Source organism: Protopterus annectens, chromosome 12.part0, assembly GCF_019279795.1.
Source record: "Protopterus annectens isolate FY-2018-M chromosome 12.part0, PAN1.0, whole genome shotgun sequence".
Taxonomy (NCBI): Eukaryota; Metazoa; Chordata; order Ceratodontiformes; family Protopteridae; genus Protopterus; species Protopterus annectens.
The window spans coordinates 1358852608-1358875908 of NC_056746.1; the positions used below are offsets into that span (position 1 = coordinate 1358852608).

A 23301-nucleotide genomic window follows, 5' to 3' on the forward strand; every position below is an offset into this window, starting at 1 on the left:
GCATAGAGGTAAACAGATACACAAATACAAGAAACTGCACATACACAGAGATGACCATAACTGTACATATATAGAGAGGTAAACATACACATGTACAAGAAACTGCACATACACAGAGATGAGCACAACTGTGCATATACATAGAGGTAAACAGATGCACAAATACAAGAAACTGCACATACACAGAGATGAACATAACTGTGCATACACCTATAGGTAAACAGATACACAAATACAAGAAACTGCACATACATAGAGATGAGCATAACTGTGCATATACATAGAGGTAAACAGATACACAAATACAAGAAACTGCACACACACAGAGATGAGCATAACTGTACATATATAGAGAGGTAAACATACACGTGTACAAGAAACTGCACATACACAGAGATGAGCACAACTGTGCATATACATAGAGGTAAACAGATACACAAATACAAGAAACTGCATTTACACAGAGATGAACATAACTGTGCATATACCTATAGGTAAACAGATACACAAATACAAGAAACTGCACATACATAGAGATGAGCATAACTGTGCATATACATAGAGGTAAACAGATGCACAAATACAAGAAACTGCACATACACAGAGATGAACATAACTGTGCATACACCTATAGGTAAACAGATACACAAATACAAGAAACTGCACATACATAGAGATGAGCATAACTGTGCATATACATAGAGGTAAACAGATACACAAATACAAGAAACTGCACACACACAGAGATGAGCATAACTGTACATATATAGAGAGGTAAACATAGAAACTGCACATACACAGAGATGAGCACAACTGTGCATATACATAGAGGTAAACAGATACACAAATACAAGAAACTGCATTTACACAGAGATGAACATAACTGTGCATATACCTATAGGTAAACAGATACACAAATACAAGAAACTGCACATACATAGAGATGAGCATAACTGTGCATATACATAGAGGTAAACAGATACACAAATACAAGAAACTGCACACACACAGAGATGAGCATAACTGTACATATATAGAGAGGTAAACATACACGTGTACAAGAAACTGCACATACACAGAGATGAGCACAACTGTGCATATACATAGAGGTAAACAGATACACAAATACAAGAAACTGCATTTACACAGAGATGAACATAACTGTGCATATACCTATAGGTAAACAGATGCACAAATACAAGAAACTGCACATACACAGAGATGAGCATAACTGTGCATATACATAGAGGTAAACAGATACACAAATACAAGAAACTGCACACACACAGAGATGAGCATAACTGTGCATATACATAGAGGTAAACAGATACACAAATACAAGAAACTGCACACACACAGAGATGAGCATAACTGTGCATATACATAGAGGTAAACAGATACACAAATACAAGAAACTGCACATACACAGAGATGAGCATAACTGTGCATATGAGCATACATAATACTATGCATTTACATGGAGGTTAATGTATTTGTTGCAGTCAAACAAGAAATAGTAAAGGGGAAGGACTGAGAGAAAAGGGGAAGAGAGGGAGTTTGACAGTATGTCTGAGTGTAGATTATGCAGTTGTAAAGAGGTAGGATATTACCTGCCAACTGGTACATTTCTAGCTGAGTATGTGAGGGCTGGGATTCGGAGTAGATATATTATTCAGAGATGTGCAATTTTGTACAGTAAAAAGGTTACAGAAAAATATGCGCTTGTTCAGTTCTCCAAGCATTCATAAACTCCACAAAAAGTAAAGACTTTACTCACTCTTAGGTAATCTAAGTTCCAGAATTTATGTAGTTGTGTTTTTAAACACTTTATATAATTTAATTTGAATAATTAATAATGAATCATATTTTCTAGCTGCACCATTTGTTATACAGTGCTTTTTCCCTTTTATATTTCACATTTGCCATATCATAATAAATTCAGTTTGCTTTCTGAATTTACACTGAACAATTTTTGAAACAAAAATATCTCTGCTTTAGCACTGCCTTTTGTTGCAGCAAAATATTCCCTCACACTCTGGTAGCATACATCTTTCAGTCAGGAATGCTAATTATCCATTCTTTCATTTTGTATCTTAATCTTGAAAAAAAAAAAACACTTCTTCTACCAACTCCACAACCTTATTTCTTTATTTTTTCACTTCCTTGAAGTACATTTATCTCTTCTTTGACTTCCAAAACCCACCACACTACTTTCTATAAAATAATGCATTCCAGAGCTATAGTTTGTTTTTCTCAAATTCAAAGTAATTCTTGTTCTTACTGTACTAACAAGATTGTTAACAATGCTTTTTAACAGATTTCTGTCTATTCCTTTATTTACTTACTTAATTTATTGCTGTCCAGCATTGTACAGCTAGGCATGTAACATACTGTATGAGGAAGATATGTTGTACATGATGTTGAATGATACATGGAGTAAGTATGTATGTATGAAAAAAATGTATCAAATATTAAAAATGCATTGCATAAATTACAGAAGTCAACATGCAATCGTACAAGTGAATAATACATAAATAGTTATGTTACTTACAAGGTACATGACAATTCTGATCCATATGCAGCTAAAGGCATTACTTTTATTATATAGCATAGTAATAGTAATAGTAATAGTTGCCTCCAATTGCCACAAAAATATCTATAGCAACATTTTTCCCCCCTGGGTAAAATAAAATTCTCTTCTGAAGTCATAGCAAGCTGAATAGCATTTTAATAAAAATTACAGTTTTCCCTTTTGTGAACCTTGTCTATTATTAACATAATCTGGCTTATAGGATTTTGCCATATCAGCTTAAATGGAAACTTTTCAGAAGCCATAAAACTGAAGCCCAATTTTTGAAAATTGAAAAGTTCAAAAACATTTTCTCTGACAGAAACTGGGGTGAAGTATAGAAGATAAGGCTACACATATCCCCTGTATTTCCTGTGGAGCACAAACATCTATACATTCTGAATAGACAACACAATACCAACAGACAAATTCTTAGCCCTTATCAACTTTTAACTCTATCCCTAAACCTAAACTGAACTCTAATTCTATTCCTATGATAGACCCTAAATGTTATTTACACCCTCAACTGAATACTAACCCTAAACATAAAGTTAACTATATCCCTAATGTCAACCAAAAATGAAACCTGATAGTGATAATGAAGATAGTTTACAGAATATTGTTGGAACAATGGAAGAGGAAGGAGGGAAAGTCGGTGATGTTAATCATGTGACACATTTTGCTGATAATGGGGAAGCGGAAGAAAACAGTACTAATATTGGAAAGAAAATACATAAAAGAAAGTTAAGACAAGGAGCTAAAAATTGTTAAGAAAGGGAAAAGACAGTCCTATCTTTTGTAGTTCTAGTATAAAATGATAAATGAATGTTACAAACTAATATTTTGGATTTCTTGTTCACATATTTGTGGTTGATATTATATGTTTACTTGATATTAGGTAGCTTATTGATTTACAGCGGAAACAAATAAAGGTGTTATGGGAATATAAACTTTTATGGAGTTTTAGCAAGGATTCATATCCTGTTTTGGTCATTGTACTTAACTCAAGTATGCACATTTTAGAAGTTTTTGTTTCTATGCCAGGACATTATTTCTGATATGCAAGCTTGGGTAGGAATATTTAGACTTACTGTTATTTATCCTCCTACTAGTATAAAACATATGGAAGATTAATTTCATAATCTGAAACTTTCTAAGTTTCTAAGTGTTAGCTGTCCCATTCTTATGGTATGGGATTGGAACTGCCATATGAGATCTGATATAAATAAAATGGGGTGGATGTGAAAGCAATAAGATATCTTACATTATAGTAGTCTTGTTTTGGGACCTTATATCAGGCCGACTTATCACAGAGGTAGGTTAGCTACTGAGACTGATTATTTCTCCTATATGGATAATTTTATATTACTTTCCTCTATACTTATTAGTATTTGTATAATGGATCATGAAGCTTCATTTTTGAAATTGTGACCAATATATCTAAATAACAGAAGGCAAAGGTATTAAAACATTAAATGTTTAGTTAAAGGAATCACTAGGATGAAAGATATTTGGGAAAAATATGAGGAATCAAGTAGCTACCTTGATTGAGTTTTCTGCAAGATAGTCACAATGGTGGGAGATATACAAGTTAAAGCATAAAATTGTGTTTTGTTTTATTGAAGGATTTCTTTTGCCCCAAAAATGAAGACCTATATCTTGGTTTGGCAGAGATATGAACTTTCATTGAGGTCTATTGATTCTGATCACTTTCTAAAAAAGTAGAGATCTTTGGAACAAGTCACATCTGATAGGGTAGAGATTTTATTGGCTTACCATTGATATACCGTACAATGTTCTAAACAGGAAGTTTCTCCATTTTTGAGTAAAAAAAATTCAAAAAGGTATCTGAAATAATACTTAGTTTAAAAACATCTATTGGAAACAAAGATACAGATCAATTCAGAATTACAAAAGTAGTAGAGGATGATGTCCATTATTTTTTCCCTGTAGATGGTGACAAGACATTCCGGAATATGCCTAAAATATCAGAAGATAATAATGAAGTATTAACTAAATGTGTTTCTTTGTCAGAATTAGATTATATTTTGAAAAATCTCAATAGGGGTTCAACACTAGGTATAGATAGTATTACAGATGGCTTTATAAAACAAAGCTTGACGGGCAAAAACTTATTTTCCTTAATGTACTGCATGAATGGTTGGAACATGTTATAGGATTTATTTAACAAAGGAGAAAAGAAAGATATCCATAACTGAAGACCTATAACATTAAACAATACAGATTTTAACATGTTTTGTAAAATTCTACAAGTTAGATTAAATGGCATTTTCTTAGATAGATTTGATAAAGGTATTTTTGGTATGAAAGGAAAATTGAGTTGGGAAATATCGGCGTTATTATTAAAAATAATAGACAGCATTACTACTAAAAAAGGAGGAATGTTAATTTCATGTGGCATTCAAAATGCATTTGACACAGTGTCCCATAAGAGCTTATGGGAGATTGTCCACAGTTATGGTATGAGTGATAAATGTATTCATGTTGCAATTAGTATTTAAGCATGTTTATGAGTTAGACCTTTTGCCAATTGGTACCTGAGTAAAAAAAAGTTTAAATTCTGTAAAGGAGTGAACCAGGGACACCTCTTGAGTAGATGATTTCATTTGATGATGTCACTGAAAAAATCCTCCATGGCATGTCAAGATGCTTTATGTGGAATGGTACCAACTATCACTTTGCCATTAGTTTTGCAATATGCTGATGATCTTATTATTATTGTTAAAATTAGCTAATATTTAGTGGAACTATATATGTGGCAGATAAGGAGTGGTAAACTCATGTTTCTTTGATTACAGTCACTATTTTCATGTTGGTAAAATATGTAAGTGTATTTATGAATACAACTAAGATAGAGGAAATACAACTGACAATAATGCATTTTTAGACATACATTGCAGTGCAAGCAGTACTCCAAGTTTTTGTTTGTTGTTCTTGAGCACATTCCCACCCAACCCAGGGGAAGCCCATGCGAACCGAAATTAGAGTACAGTGAACTGATCTGACAAATAATGTTTACTGCAGACTAATCTTCTGGGTTAAATAACGCCATATCTATTAAGAGTGTGTTAAAATTAAGAGCTGCCAAATACTGAACTTCAACAAATGTGGAACTTCTACTGTGTTATGTGTGTGTTTTTGATAAATACTTACCTGTACTTAGTTAAGTTCCTTGGAATGATGGGATGTTAACTAAAATAAAAACATTTCTTTTTATTAGAATATTACTTTTATAATTGACTTAAGTGTTTTATTTGTATATTAAATCATTGAATTTTCTATTTATTTGTTGTGTAGTGGACAAGTGCATTGTAAACTTAGGTAACGGTTTCAAGTCCTCATTTTTTTCTTTTGGATGAAAATGCTTAACTTTAATGAAGTACTTGCTTTATTTCATTTCTGTAGAATACTTGAGAGTTGGGCTGTGTGACCTGTGACAGTACTGCTTTTCATTTTGGTTCTCAATTATGTTATTTTAAGCTCCAGAAAGTTAAAGAACAAGGAAATTTAATTTTCAGTGCTTCATCTCAGACATACTACATACAAATATCATTGTTCAAAGCATTACACAGGTTTTCCTGACTTTAATTTAGCCACAATCATTCTTAATTAAATGTCACAGTCTTCTATTTTTTTCTAGACATAATATGGAATGCAAATTTAAATAGTTGTTCTTGTTTATAATTATTGTCTGGTTATTTGCTTTTTTCTGTTTGTTGTATTTGTTATTTTTGTATACTGTTTGTGGCAAAAATTTACTCAATAAAACATTTACAAATGTTACTGTTACCTCAATATTTCCTTCCATTTCCTGGGATTTCATTTGTAATCACTTGCGGACCAGGATCTAGTCTAACTTTGCAGACTTACTAAGGGCTCAATAAATGAGATTATGTTACAGAAATAAAGACGGGAGAACAGTAAAGAAGGGAGAAAAAGAGTTATTTCCTCCCCCACTTCTGAGACAACAATTCACTGCCCTACAAAGTTCCTCACAGAGCTTTCAACTTTCTTCACATCCTGTACTCACCACAGCTACACTTTCCTTTTTCACCTATTACATCCATAAATCTTTCCTTGTCTACCCTCTTCTTCCTGATGTATATAACTCCGTTTAAAATAGTGTGCCTTACTAGTTTACATACTTTTGCAGAAATTCCATTTATGCAGTACAAAATAGTTTTCCATTTCTAGAGCTCATAGTGTTATAAAATATACGTTATACAGTATAACTGCTTTTCAAGTCTATGTACTCCAACTGTAAGATGTTTAGCAAACTATTCCCACCCTTGCACTGCTTAACCCTACTTCTGCTTTTGTATCTTTGATTTTATCACTGTTTTCTTAACGTAAAACTGTGTAACAAGCTTCTTATATTGCCTTGTAACCTTTCTTGTCTGTTTGTAAGCCCAGAGAGGAGCCTAAAAATGGTCCATTTGAAACAGTGCTCAACCCTGTCGACAGATGCATAAATAAATAAATATATATATCTATATATATATATATATATATATATATATATATATATATATATATATATAGATAGATACACTAGACAATCTCGACGTACTGAAATCTCAAATTTCAGTATGTCGACACGGAATAGTGGAAAGTGCAGTTACTCAAAACTACACTATGCCGAATGCAGAGGTGTTGAATCTGGAAATGTTGAATCTGACGCTATTGTGGTGTCACATCCATTATGTGGGGTGCAGTTTGTGGATTTATCTGGGGTTTCAGGTAAGTGTTGTGTGTTTGAGGATATTGGGTAGGGATTTTAGCATGTGTGAGTGTGTGCGGTAGTGTTTTTTGTGTGCTTGTGTGTTTAGTGGGACCTCAGAGTTAGAATATATAAGTAGGGGGGTGTGGGGGGTGTAGCCCCCATGGGGGGTGCAGGGGGCTTGCCCCTCTGCTTATAAGTAGGTTAGGTGTGTTTCTGTGTTTTGTTATGTTTGTTTAGTTAGGTAGGTGTATGTGTGTGATTATGTGTTGGTGTGTGTGTGTGTGTGTGTGTGTGTGTGTGTGTGTGTGTGTGTGTGTGTGTGTGTGTGTGTGCGTGTGTGTGCGTGTGTGTGTGTGTGTGTGTGTGTGTGTGTGTGTGTGTGTGTGTGTGTGTGAGTGGTCGTGGTTGTGGTATTCATGATTGTGGGTTTTCGTGTATGTGGGTTTTTGACTATTCAGTCTCGAAATACTGAAATTCGACATTTCAGTACTTTGAGATTGTATAGTGAATCCATATATATATATATATATATATATATATATATATATATATATATATAGTTATATAAAATAAAATGCAATGAATAAAACGTAAGTTGCCAAGGATATGGAGTTTTAATTATGCCTCATCGTGTATTACAGTGAGTATTAATCTGTTACTTAAGTAAAGATCCCATATACAGCCTTTTGCACATACTGTGCCAATGGGAAGATTTTTGTTGTACTGAGATTTTTACTTAAATGACTAACACAAGACTGACAAAATGTCTGCAGCATAACATCTAAATATTTTATTGATTTAGGGGAAAAAGTTTACATGGCAACAAGGAAAATATTTTGATTCATTCACACTGCCCAGACCTCTATCCTGGAAACATGGCTGTGGAAAGTTTTTCAGATGCATTGGGAAAACTAAAGGAGCTCCATGATCGAGAAGTTCAAGGTATGTTTCTGTCTTCTGCACCCTAAAAGATGCCAGATTAGATTAAGGACTATGGAGCATTTATGTTTTGCTTTTACTTTTGTGAGTCTTAATGGGACCTGGGCTGAAAACTAGGTTTTCTTTTAAGCTCGTCCGAATGCAAGGGATGTCAAAAACACTGTTTAATTGTTAGGTCAGCTGGTATACTTTTTCAATTGCATGTGATATCTATTACATTTATTTATTTATTTAACATTTGTTAACCGGGAAAGTCCAACTTGGAACAAAGCCAATTTTCAGTGGAGGCCAAGGGAGAAATGCTCCGGGCATATGCCTTTATAAAGTGGGAGGAAAACCACACAAATGTAGGGAGGACATGCAGACTCTGCACAGAAGGCACCCCAGCCAAGAATCGAATGGTAGAACCTCTTGCTGTGAGGTAACAATGCAACCGCTGCACGACTGCACCATCAAACATACGTAAAGGTGCAGTGATGTTTTAATTTTGACTGTGTCTTGATAAAAGACACATTTTTTTCTGAAGGCTAGGCTAGTTCATCTAATAATTTTTACCAGTTATAGCTGGATTGTGAATAACCATTTTTTATCCACTAGTAAGATTCCCTAGCTCTAGTCCCTGAATTCTGGCATGATGGAAGTCGCAGGATAGTGTCTGACACATCTTCACAGAAATGGCCTGCAATTTTTTAGATGTTGGTCCCTAAATTAAATTGTGATTAGTTCTTTTGAGACTGTTTTTAAGATGAGCACCTTTGGAACATCAGTATTAAATTACAATAAGGCACAGTATGTGTGCGTGTATCCATTATTACTCAGGCCAGACACATAAAAACATGGTACTTCAAGGTCCTGAAGTCCCAGAGTGATCAAACCTAGAGAGAAAGGTTAAGAATAAACCAATTTATCAGTAGATACCACTTATTATTTTACAATGGCAGTTGTCACTAACATCCCTGACTCACAGCCTTATGAAAAGTTAATTGTGAGGACAGCTACAGGGTGGAATAACCTACTGAAATGTTGAAGGCTGGAATACAGAATAGATGAAATAAATGCAAATAGTTTTTCCTGAGTTTTGATTACAGAGCTGTTTAATAACAAACATATATTTGATTTTTGCCATAGTGCTGGAATAAAGCATGGTCATGTGCTTGGTGTTTGCCAGTCACAATACAGTATTTCTTCAAACACTAAATATATTTCTTTTAACTGGTACATGTTTAAAAAAAAACACTTACGAGTGCTGTATTCAAAACTCAGTATACCCAGTCAGTGATATTCAAAAATGCACCTCGAATAAACTATAAAATTGAATAATTTATATGATATGACATTATATATATATTATAGGGTTACAGCTCACTTAGTCGACATTCATGTGCAACTAAATAATCTAGACTGTGATTTTGTGGAAAAGGTGGATTGAGTGAGCTTCTGTTAGTTGATAAGATAAGTGGCTTTGTGGTAGGACCGGGAGTTTGTGTGCAAGTGCGTGTCTGGGTTGGGGTTAGGGTTAGGGTTAGATTAGGGTCAGGGTAAGGGTTAGGGTTAGGTTAGGGTTAGATTAGGGTTAGGGTAAGGGTTAGATTAGGGTTAGGTTAGGGTTAGATTAGGGTTAGGGTAAGGGTTAGGGTTAGGTTAGGGTTAGATTAGGATCAGGGTAAGGGTTAGGGTTAGGTTAGGGTTAGATTAGGGTTAGGGTAAGGGTTAGGGTTAGGTTAGGGTTAGATTAGGGTTAGGGTAAGGGTTAGGGTTAGGTTAGGGTTAGATTAGGGTTAGGTTAGGGTTAGATTAGGGTAAGGGTTAGGGTTAGGTTAGGGTTAAGGTAAGGATTAGGGTTAAGGTAAGGATTAGGGTTAGAGTTAGGGTTACGGTTAAGGTAAGGGTTGTGATTGGGATAGGGTTAGGTTAAGGTAAAGGGATAGAATAAGTATGAATAGGGGTCCATGTGGGTTAGGGTCAAGTAAGGGAATGGATTTAATGCTGTGTGGGTGAGAGTATGTTTTTGCGTGTGCGTGTGTGTGTGTGTGTCTATATAAGGTATGTGTCCAAGTTCTCTTGTTTATTAGTAGCATTACAGAAAGGAATTTTAAGGTAAGGTGCACAGTTAGGATTTGCAACAGGGGGAGGGTTAGAGTTAGGGCCACTGTTAGGGGTGACACATATTACTATGGTAGACAGGGGGTCTCTGCCCACCTTAGTAATGAATGCTAACCTTAACACTAACCACAACCCTAGCCCTAATCCTAAGTCTAAACCTAACCATGCCTCTAACCTTAAGAATACCTTTAAAAAACTTTCTGTAACACCTCCACTACACAAGACAGGTAAAACTGGGGTGTACGGCTACATGTGTGCATGCATGGCTGCATATGTGAGCATATGCATCATTTGTGTGTGTGTATATATATATATATATATATATATATATATATATATATATATATATATATATATATATATATATATATATATATATATATATATATATATATATATATATATTTATGGGTCTACTTTGAATGATCGAAATTACAAAACTTCGAATCTCATATGGCCATGACCATATGATCGAAGTTTTGTAACTTCAAACATTCAAAAAAAAACAAAAATCAAAAACAAAAACAAATGAAAACACATTTATGCAGGGAGGCAAGCCCCCCTGCACCCCCATACCCCCCTCTATTAATATATACCAACTCCGAGATCGCACTACAGCGAGAAAAAGGGAATATTCATTTTCCAAGCTGAATGGAGATCTCCATTTAAGTGTTCAGAGTTTTAAAACTTCGATCATATGGTTTCAGACATATGAAATTTGAAGTTCTGAAACTTCGATCACTTAAATGGAACCCATATAGATATATATATATATATTTGTGTGTGCATATTTGTGTATGCAAGTGTGTGTCTGCTTGAGTGGTCACTGTAGGGGGTTAGTTAGGGGATAGGTAGGGTAGGATACATGTGGGGGGAACAGGTGAGTGTGTGCATGAGTGTCATCAGATAGGGGATGCACGATATACAGACAGTGTGTGTGTGTGTGTGTGTGTGTGTGTGTGTGTGTGTGTGTGTGTGTGTGTGTGTGTGTGTGTGTGTGTATTAGAGGGGATGAAAGAAGGGTTTGCCTATGCCAACACAAAGCATGAGCCACTGGCTGTGATTACTGCAGAAAAGTATTTGTTACCACATGTGATAATCTCTATGTACTTCAGATACATGTATACTAGCTGTTAATGAGAGCTTTTCTCATTGTGGCTAATGTGTCTCTGACTCATTGGTTTTCTCAATCATGTTAAAGTGCCTTTTTTGCTATAGCCTTACCTCTCATGGCTTGGCCATTTCAGGACCCTGACCTAGCTGTTGGGACTTTATAGTTCTATTTTCTTATTTTTAGTTAGTGCATAGTATTTGGAAAGACATTGTAAAGGCATATTACTTAATCCTTGTATTTTTAGATTTTACTTGTTTTCTGAAGTGAGGTAGCCCTAGCATTTTAGTTTCAGTTTACTTCTAGAGTGACCGTGTAAGGCAGGAAGTACTTTGTATATTATATTAATCTCTAATTCCATGTAGTTTTAGTTTTTATATGAATCTTATTTTGTCTCTTCTTATATCTAACAAGAATTGGGTATGAGCGAACTGGCTACTTCTAAAAGACCTAAAAACTTGTCTCAGTATAATTAAAAGCTGATACTGGTCTTATTCTCTTTTGTCCATGGATAAGATAGTTTAAGGTAAATTAAGCAATAGATTTTTATCTGCTGCTGTTAATTATCCCTTAAACATATTAACTGTTTGAGATCTGCATAGTAGGTCAGTGGTAATACATAATGGAGAAAGGGTTAGCTAGGTGCCAAAAAAGGACTATATCTATATAAATAAAAAAAAAATAATAAAATGTGGAAAGTGTGGGATCAAAGAATAGGACAGCTTGAAAGAATCAGTTTAGACTGAATTAGAAGCTCAGGGACTAACGGGAGACAGACAACTGACATAGAGAGCTTTGAAGTAGCAGGTAATTTACAATATGAAGGAGAAAATTGGATATTCAGAAAACACTGGAATTAGAAATGATAGTCTATTTGCTAGTGAGACATGAAAAGACAGAAAGGAACTGAAGATCACTAGACAGGATGGAGTGGAAAACGGTATGGGGAAGACGGCAAAGGAGACAAAATTATGAAAAGTTGTCAGAAAACTGCAAGCATATGGGGGGCACAAAGTAACATGAATGGAAGGGTTTTTTAGCATGAGATGAAGCCTCAAAAGATAGGACCAAGGATGTAAGCCAAGATGGAAGGGTAGTTGCAAACAGGAGTGCACATGGGGAAGAGCTAATAGAGGCAAAGGTTCATGCAGGTATAAACACCACAAAGCCCACAGTTGGAGCATGAGCACATGGAGACATTCAAATACATTGGAGAGAGAAAGACAGTAGAGTGGTGACAGCTTTTAGGAAGAATGCATAAGGGATGGGAAGGACATCACATGCACCACACACACACACACACACACACACACACCAACACATAATCACACACACATACACCTACCTAACTAAACAAACATAAAAACACACAGAAACACACCTAACCTACTTATAAGCAGAGGGGCAAGCCCCCCTGCACCCCCCATGTGGGGGGCTACATCCCCCACACCCCCCTAATTATATATTCTAACTCTGAGGTCACACTAAACACACAAGCACACAAAAAACACCACCGCACACACTCACACACACTAAAAGAATGCATAAGGGATGGGAAGGACATCACATGCACCACACCCACCCACATCCACACACACACAAACATATACATACACACGCACAAGTACACATGCACATACACATACACACACACATACACACACACACATACACACACACACACACACACACACACACACACACACACACACACACACACACATGTACACACTACTGATAATTACTTGTGTGATTTACTTAGATTGACCTACAAATATTTCCCTTAACTCAGTGCATTCAGCTGCTAAGCCCATTCTTAAGTACAACATACATTAGAACATTACAGATTAGTAATAGGCCAAAAATATTTTCCCTTCATTTGACATTTCTCCTCAGAAAATATATTTAGTTTGTTACTGCCACAATAACAGCTTTATTAAGATACTTACAGCATCCACAGTTCAGGTAGCTGTTATATAAATTCAGGCTTCCTTAGTGCCTCCTTATTCCAATCCAGGCATGGGAAGTCGCATCAGAATTACCCGCAACTCTCTCTCTCTCTCTCACTCTCGTAGTGCAGCCATTTAATCATGATTAATGGGAGAAGTGGTCCATGACTGCATTGTTAACCTTTGCTTTTATTAATTAATAGAATGAAGTAGAATTTAATACATTTTCTTTACTTGTTTTTATTTGTTTTGTTTTTTAGCACTGCAGGCGAAAATTGCTGAGTTAACACTGGAAAAATGCCGGTGAGTATCTACTGTAGTTGTATCTGCTGTAGTCATCCTGTAGACATGCCATTATTGACACTGAAATGATTGCGTTATTGTTTTTTAATAATGTACAATAGCTATACTTTTTATGAGACTTATCCAGCCAATGGTTCAGTATTACCCAATAGCTGTTCAGTATTACCCAATAGCTGTTCAGTATTACCCAATAGCTGTTCAGTATTACCCAATAGCTGTTCAGTATTACCCAATAGCTGTTCAGTATTACCCAATAGCTGTTCAGTATTACCCAATAGCTGAGCCTTCTTAAGCCTCTTTTCCCAACTTTCAGTTTCTCAGATTTGACAGAATGAGCCTGTAGCTTGCTAAATATTAGAGGTATTGACTATATGAAAAATGTCAGAAGTTTGGAACGTATTAGCATGCCCCTTACACTAACTATAATTATGTAACGCTACGACAGAGATTAGAGTAGATGTATAATATTAAGGAATGGTTTACCTCACACACTGTGAGGGTCAAGGGGGGATTCACTCCTTTCTTGGCTGATGTTCTGTAACTGTGCTTTGTGTGTGTGTGCGTGTGTGCGTGTGCGTGCATGTGCGTGCGTGCGCGTGTGTGTGTGTGTGTGTGTGTGTGTGTGTGTGTGTGTGTGTGTGTGTGTGTGCATGTACATGTTTTTATATGCCAGTAAAGAGTGTAATCACTACATTACTTTCTATGTTACTTGGTTCAGAATGCTGAGTTTTGGGATGTAGCAGATCCTCAATAGCACCTTATATTTTTATGAAGAGAAATGGTCTTCTAACATGAGGGCCCATCATTTACTCTAAAAAAATGTACTTTTTGTGTTATACTGACAGCAATATTCTTACTCTGATGTCTGGTGTGCAAATGGGCTCGTTCTTGTTTGAATAAAGTTTACCTCATTGAAAACAGAACAATCACCTGCACATAGATGAATCAATAAACCCAAAGATTATGTCTTCAAAGCACAAATTCAGTTAAAATGCAAAAAATACAACCATAACACATTGTTATTATTTGGGTAAACTGTGGGTGAATGAAGCCTGGCCTCTCAAGCTTCAGTTGACTAAGGTTCAACCTGCCAACAATCAGAGTTTCTCTATAGGAAATAACTGTCAGTAAGTTCTGCCAGCAGCGATGCCTTCTCAAGAGAATTTCCCCTTCTTCAATTTGGTGCAACCATGGAGTAGCTGTACATAAATCAGGAATGCATGGAGCTTGCTCCCCACAAACAAATTAAAAAAAATGTATTTATATTTTTTATTTTAGTGAATGCAGGTCAAGGATCCTTATCTTCAGTGCATTGTTTCTTCCACTCATAATGAAAACTTATTATTTAGACTAATTCTTGTAACATGCACTTCCCCAAACTGTTCACACAGAAAGTATTTCATACACCTCTTATCCGTAAATATAAATCTCAACCCAAAGTCCAAACTACTTCTCTATTAGTCACTGACTTTTGCAAGTACTACAGCAAAAACTTGTGAATAAACAACTTTATTCAATGTAACATTTGCAAAATGAATCGTATTTGATGAAAAATGACTTAAAATGCTTTCTGTCATTGAGTAAGAAACCTACTACCAAGTAATTTATGTTCGGTATAATACAATGGTAGGCAATTATTATTGAAACTCTTGTAAACTGATAGACAAAGCAATCAGCATGCCAATTATAAATGCAGCCATAATCACTGGAAAAAGACTGGCAAATCCAGCATTTAATACCCTGTGGTTGTAGCTGCTAAAATAAACATTACTTTTGTAATTCTTTCTGGGCCAATAAGCAGAGAAATCAAATGAATCCAGCAAGCCAACCCCAAAAAATGACTTCTCCCCTCTCTTAAGAAACAGAAACTCAAAAAAAATCCAATCACCTAGTGTGGGAATATAACCCACACCCGACAGGTCTTCAGCACCAAAAACTAGTGTGCTGCTTGCTCAGCCTTTGACACTAACAGTCAACACATACACATCAGGAAGAAGCTTTTACCAACCCCTCATGATGGAAAAGATAAAATATTTGAACAGGTTTGAGAATGCAAATACCTTTTTTTTTTAAAAAGTAAACATGTGGGTGGCTAAAACGTATCTTTCTATGGATGGCTGTTTTTTTTTGTTTGTTTTTTTTGTTTTTTTTTTTTTGTTTTGCTTTGTTTTTTTGATCCCTTGGACATTACCCTTGTGATCAAAGTATAATAGTTGTTGTAAGACAAGTATTGCACAGTCATAGATTATTTCTGATTTTTAATATAAATATTGTTATTCTTGACATATCTTATGTTTTTTCATTACATATTTGACAAAAAAATTCTACAGAGCACTTTCTCATTCTGCAAGTCTAATTTAACAAAAATGAAGGAGCAGTCAAGGAAGCAAATATGGAACAGAGGAAGGTGTGACTGCATCATTCATTACACCCGGCATTTACTGCTGACTACTAATTTGTAAGTCTAGTAATGACACATCTCCTCCCTGCCTGTGGCCTTTTCACTGCTTTTCGCTTTCTCCCTACTCTTTCAATTCTAAACTGATATTTAGCCCACCTTTTATTTCAGTATATCTCCTGCAGAACTTAAACTCTGCCCGTCTATTAATTCATGCCCTTGTCATAGACAGTCTGTAGCTCTGACATCGAAAATTACCTTCTTTACTACTGCAGTCAATACCTTGACAGATGCCCAGACTGGATTATTTCCTTCTAAAACACAAGCTTTCACTTTATTAGCAAAAGCAGGTATCAATGTTACACAAGTGTAGTAGCTTCTGTTAATGGAGAAAAGTTAGAAAATATATTTTTTTCGAGATAATAACTACCCACATCAGGAATGTGTAATAACAATGAGATATTGCAACTCATCCCAGTAAAAATGTTTGCTTGTTTAGAAAGTTTTACAATTACGTCAGAATACTCAGCCATAAAATGTTACACTTTCACCCCCCCATTCATGGCAAGCTCTTAATATTTGCCCCCAACACTAATTGCCTTTACCTAATGTTATACAGTACAATACAAATGCATCTTTTTCTGCACCTGAAGACCACGAGGATGAGATAAAGGGCAGATATCTAAATGTGTCATGTATTTCAGACCATTCCTTCCCTTCATCTTCCTCTCTCCATGTATAGGTAATCTTCACATCCTGTAAACAGGAAGTAGTTCAAAACTAACCAGTCACAAGAAGGTAATCTTCATATCCTTTAAACAGGAAGTAGTTCAAAACTAACCAACCACAGAATGGCCCCCAGTGTAACAGTCTACTGAATTTCTATCTCATTTTGGCCTGTACTTTGTTTCTGATAGGCCCAAGAGAATCTATCAAACTCACTCTTTGTCTGCCCTTATCTTTTACCCTCATCCTTGCTTGCTTGTGATTCGTTACCATTTTGTACTGCATCTCCAAAAGACACTGTGAAATCTCTAAACCACCATTTTCACACGATAGTGCAGGTACTTCAGACAGCAGCAGCTCTATCTGCCCACTTTCTGTGAGACAAACTAATTAGTTATCTGCTCACTCACCTGTAAATATTGCCAGTGGCTTAACATGTTGAACCTCTGATTTTTGGTGCTGGAGCATCAGAAGGCTGCTGGTTCTATTCTGACACCAGGTGCTAAGATTTGCTTTCCAGTACTAACACTGTAGTGCTGCATGAGGGGTGCTGTACTCCTTACTGGGGTACCCTTCAGATGAGATGCTAAACCAAGGCTTCATATGCCTGACTTGGTGGTTGCTCAGATGTATTTAAAAGATCCAACAGCAATTATCAAAAAGGCTTGTGCCCTGGCCAAATTTCTCCCTTAGTAGGAATATCACCTTAGGTTTCCATTGAAAAGAAACCACTGGTCTAGTGAGACTAATCGTCTAACCCAATCAACAAAAGATAAATAAATTGTAGTTCCACAGTCTCTCCTCAGAGAAAGACTGCTTAGGTTATTCCTTTTCATGTGACATGGAACTTTGAAAGTAATAGAATGATACTTTTCTCTGTTTTTTGTTTTCACTTTAGTTCAGCCAGCTACTTGACACTGCAGTTATTCATTATGTGCCACAGCATATGACTAAACACAGTTTAATTTTATCTTCAGTAGCATGAATTATAATAGTTATTTAATAAGCATGTAGTCCAGATGATCATTAAGGAGCCTAGCCTAGATTCCAAATTCCTGTAAATGACTTATTTAAACTTACATAGTAGGAATATAGAGACTGACAGAATCAAACTCAGGATTACAGGAATCAACTTGTTAGCATCTCATACCTTCTAAGTTAACTGCCAGACTAAATTAAGGAAGAATTACAGTTTGTTCTTTGTGCTGTACTCTCGGATATCACTTGGTCACTACATGATTAGTGAGTAGGCCACTGACACGTTAGTGGTACAAGGACGTTCATACTGACTGAATACTAAGTCAATATGAGGAAAATAAGCAATCTTGTCCTTACCAAAAGCTCTTTTCTTTCCATAGTTACTTGTCTTTTCATCTCACCTGAGTTCGTCACTATCAGACTTAAATTAAACAAGAATCCATTCTGGGATATGTGTTCCTAAAATCCTTTCTATATGGTATCGTATCTTTAATTGTCTGCACTCTCCCTTCCACTGTTTTACTGCCTGAACCTGCTTCTGGTGAGCAGGTGTCTTAAAATTAGTAAAGCAAAACTGTTACAGAGATGGATTGTCAAACTAAACAAGTTTAAATACAACTGAACTTTGAGTTTCACTAACAGTTTCAAGACTGTTAATGAGAAACTTAATGGGATACAATATGAATTAGAAACCTTTCCTTGAAGACTGTTCAAACTATCCCACCACCATTCCTGCATTTCTAAAGTCATGTACCTTTATCACATTTAATAAAAATGAAATATGCAGCATACAACTTCCTCTTACTAACAACATGTGTTTTACTAGAGTCCACACTTACTTCTAGCTATCAGAATGACATTCATGTATGATGTAGCATTCTGCTCCCAGTCAATGACACTCACCCTTATGTGCCTCTTTTAATACTCTTGCAGCTTACCTGTTCTCACTAGATATCTCGTGTATCTTTTAACAAGGCCTTGTGGGATTTGTATATCTCTCAGAGTTAGTCACCTAGTCATTTCCCACTCATATTATGTCACATGTCTGGGTAAGGTCAGATCCTTCTCATATTCTGTCACATGTCCAGGTAAGATCATATCCCTTTCATATTCTGCCATGTTTCTATGGTAACACCTACCTATTCTTGGAAAAAGACTTCCCATCATTACAGTTTTTCTTAGATTTTTTTTCATCACTAGTTCTCCTAAATGTGTTTGAAAAGGCATATTCTAAGAAGGAACTTTTTCAATCCCTGCATGGTATATCAACTGACTCTTAGCCCTGACATCTGGCACTCAATTCAATATCTTCATAACTAAATTCATCTTGTAAAACTAGTTTATGCTCAGCTGTAAAATTACTGCTTTTTAAATATATTATTTGCCCTCCTTTAGTGGCTATTTTCTTGGCGTTTATGGACAAATACACCCAAATCAGTACCAGCTGGTTCTAACTACATTCTTGTAGATGCAGATGACACCATGTGGAGCCATTGGCAAGATCTGGAGCTAGAACACACTAGTACCAGTAACATTTGTACCAAAATCCAATATTTGCAGAGCTGGATTTCCTTATATAAAGATCAACCTATATCATAAAAGCCCTGCTATGCTAACATATTCACAATGTTGATGCAGTTTTTCTATGTTACATTGTTACAGTGGATTCATTTAAATGTCTTCAGTGAATCAAATTTTGTAAACCAAAAACAATTTTATTTTTGCAAGGGGCTAGTCCTACTACACACCCTCATACTGTAGGAACCCCCACAGACCCCATAACTTATGTGTACTATTTACACAGTTACATTGTTACACTGGAGAAAGAGTGATCTAGGTTTTCTGTACAATCTTTCTTTTATTTTAAGACCCAAAGATATTACTGTCATATAGTTGACATGTTCTTATTCTACATGTTTCAATGACATCATAAGTGTAAAGGAACTGGTGGTACTGACCCTGTTTGTAATGCAAATTACCATGCTGACTGTCAAGTACAAAGCTATCCTTAAAGTAAACAATGTAAAGCACCTATATCTGGTTTTGTTGTGTTCTGCAAAAAGAAATCTGATTCTGATCAGGTGACTGGTGTTTGAATGGAGATCTGACTCTGATCAAATGATTGAGGTTTGAGTACCAACCTTAGCACTGGAGGGATGGAGATCAGATTCTGATCAGGTGACTGGTGTTTGAATGGAGATCTGACTCTGATCAGATGACTGAGGTTTGAGTACCAATCTTAGCACTGGAGGAGTGGAGATCTGATTTTAATCAGGTGACTGGTGTTTGAATGGAGTTCTTACTCTGATCAGGTGACTTGTGTTTGAGTATCAATCTTAACGCTGGAAAAGGCAGAGTGAAAAATGAATGAAGGAGTGAAGTTCACTTGCCTTCCATAGGAGAACTGGGTGGAGGCATATGGCAGGATATACTGTCAGAGGTAGAATCATCAGGGGAGACTGGTGGTCATGCTGAGGTGTTTTCTAGAAGGAAATTGGGCTGTTTGATTGTCTGCTGAAAGAGATGGGCACATATATCACTAAGTCCACTACACACCAACCATTGCATGCTACAGGCAAGTACAGAGGACTATAGAGTTCGAGTAAAAAAGAAAAAAAAAACATTTGTGCTGATATGTAATGGTCTCAATCCCAGTCTGTCAAATCCTTGCCCCAGGAACTAATGGACCATAGAGGTCCTGCCCAGGGAATGAATGGATTAATAGGGCAACTGGGAGGCTTGGAGCTGATGATCAATGCAGAATGGTGAAAAAAAAAAGATAAAAATAAAGCACCGGACACTTATTTAATTATTTATTTAATTACATTTAACTGGGAATGTCTGACTGGACATGAAGCCCCTTTTCAGCAGAGGCCCAGGAAAATAAGCTCCATAATAAATATGGTTTTGCAAAATACACAGTGAACAAGACCAATAATACAACAGTGAAATACTTAATCATAAGCAAAAGTTTGGTTACTGCAACAACAACAAAAAACTTTCAGCAGGAAATGCAGTGCAGTATCCAATAAAAAGCCAGCAAGATTTTTTTTCTTTCACCAAAAAGACTTTAATGTTTAAAACCCAAGTAAACAGGTTTAGCATTTTTGTCTTATCTAGACATCACCAGAACCTGCAATAACTCATTTACCACTTCCATTTATCAGTTCACAAAGACATTACCAAAAATGTGAAGGTACAAGTACAAAGTACAAAAAGACAGGTGCGTATACTTAAAGAATGACAATTCACATACAAATTTATATAAACAATCCTAAAATGTCAAAAGAAAACCCTGTTGAGAAGAGAAAAAAACGTTTCATAACTTACTAGCTCTAACCTTAAGTGCACAGTTAATACTGACACAATCCGTTATTAAATATGGACTTGGTAACTGTTGCTTAAATAAAGATGAAGCAATAACAAATGAAACAACGCATACCGAAAATACATTTTTAAATCGACTACTCTACAGATAGTGCAAGAATAGCTAAAATAATTTGAAAATTTTGGTGGATGTTGGGAGAAACAAAAGTGCCCAAGTATATTGTAGTAGGTGCACCTACTTTTGCTTATAGAAGGAAATGCATTTTTAAGAACTTGCTTGAGAGAGAAAGTACAGGACAGAGGGCCAGTCTGAGCAGCACATGAATGTGGTAGGTGCACACAATGCACAAACTCATTAATACAGAGGACATAGGCACTATCATGCCTACTATATGAAAATGGAGAAAACCTGGTAAATACAAATGTAACATAGCTTCTGATGGGTCTATATTATATTCTTGAAAGCTGACAATGTCGAATCTGACATTGTCAGCACGAGAATATCGAACGCTCAGAATCCTGAGTGTGTAAACGGAAATTTCCGTAAGGGGAGATTTCCATTTACTGCACTGTAGTGCAGTCTCGGAGTTGGTATATTTAAGTAGTGGGGGGTGCAGCCCCCCACATTTGGGGTGCAGGGGGGCTTGTCCCCCTGCTTAAACCCGTTAGGGTACTTTTTTCTTTTTTTTATTTTGCCTTTTTATAAGGTCGACGTTTGAAGACATCAACCATATGGTGTCGACCATATGTTGTTCGATGTTTTCAACTGTCAATCTTATAATATAGACCCGCTGTGGCATACCTCATTTGCTGTAAATCCTGGGAGGCTTTCAACACTTTTAAAACCATTAATGCTTTAAATGTATTTATTTATTTATTTTATTTGACATTTGTTTACCGGGAAAGTCCGACTGGGATAAGACCCATTTTCAGTGGAGGCCTGGGGAGAAAAGCTCCACATACAGAGAGTATACAAAACATATACAAAAAATTATATAAAACTTATGCAGGAACTTATACAGAAAGATATACAAGACTTACAATACACAAGAAATTACATTCTATGGTATTATAGCTGACATTTGTATTACACAATCATCTGATATAATTCCCTATTGTAGTGTAGACATTGTAGTTTCTCAAAGTAAGCTGAGGAAAGGTTTGTAAGGGGAAATTGGATAGAAAAAGACGAGGTTAGAGATTATCTAGACATGAGAGAGCACAGATTATGAGGTGTCAGGGATGAAGAAAAGGTATACCAGCACACTTACTGTATTTAAAGGGGTGATATCACCAACACCCTACATAAATATGCAGTACAATGTTTACATTTTAAATGGTTTTTTTTTTTTTTTAGAAAAGGTGGACATTTGTCAGAGAGGTGAGGACTGGAGAACTCTTTTAGAAATGAGAGAGTTGCAGTGACAGCTAAGGACCAGTGCCACTGTAAATTCTGGACTAAATGATTGAATTACTATTAACTGTGCCCTTAGGATAACAGCTTGTAAGTTATGACACATTTTTTTTATCAACAGGGTTTTCTTTTGAAATTTTGGGATGGTTTATACAGGTTTGTGCATGAATTGCCATTCTTTAAGTATAAACACTAAATTTTTTTGTATTTCGTACTTGTACCTTTACATATTTGGTCACATGATTGCGAATTGATAAAAGGAAGTGGTGAATGAGTTACTCTAGGTTCTGATGATGTCTAGATGAGATGAAATTGCTAAACCTGTCTACTTGTTCTTTTAAACATTAATGTTCTCAGATAGTCCACAGCTTTTCCTGCCCAAAGTGATTAGTGTTTTTTTTACACCGGGCTTGATTTATCATTTGGTTTGTTAATACAAAAATAAACAAATAAATAAATAAATAAGACGTTCAGATCATTTATAATGAAAACTCAAAAAGAAAAATCTAGTGAAAAACACCCTCAGAACATCTCTAGTGAAAATACAAAAACAAAAATCATGTTTAGGTTACATAACTTATAGAAAAGACAGCATGTTAGAGGAATTAGAGGGAGCATTGATAGTGTACGATGTCTCCGTTGTAAAAGTAGAATGACAATGTAGTAGGGAAAGGCAATGCTGGGAGGATGAAAACATTGGTAAAGAAGTTATTAAAAGTCCTGGAAGGGGGAAACAGGAG

At 35.8% G+C, this 23301-nt stretch overlaps 1 protein-coding gene across 1 annotated transcript in view; it reads left to right on the forward strand.

The window, feature by feature from the left end:
* Window positions 1-23301, forward strand: part of RBBP8NL (RBBP8 N-terminal like) — a 345060-nt gene that overhangs the window by 66537 nt on the left and 255222 nt on the right. Inside the window, exons 2-3 of the mRNA XM_044090408.1 lie at window positions 8116-8255; window positions 13676-13718. Of these exons, the coding sequence (XP_043946343.1) occupies window positions 8189-8255; window positions 13676-13718 (110 nt within the window). The 5' untranslated portion in view covers window positions 8116-8188. The remainder of the gene's footprint in view (window positions 1-8115; window positions 8256-13675; window positions 13719-23301) is intronic.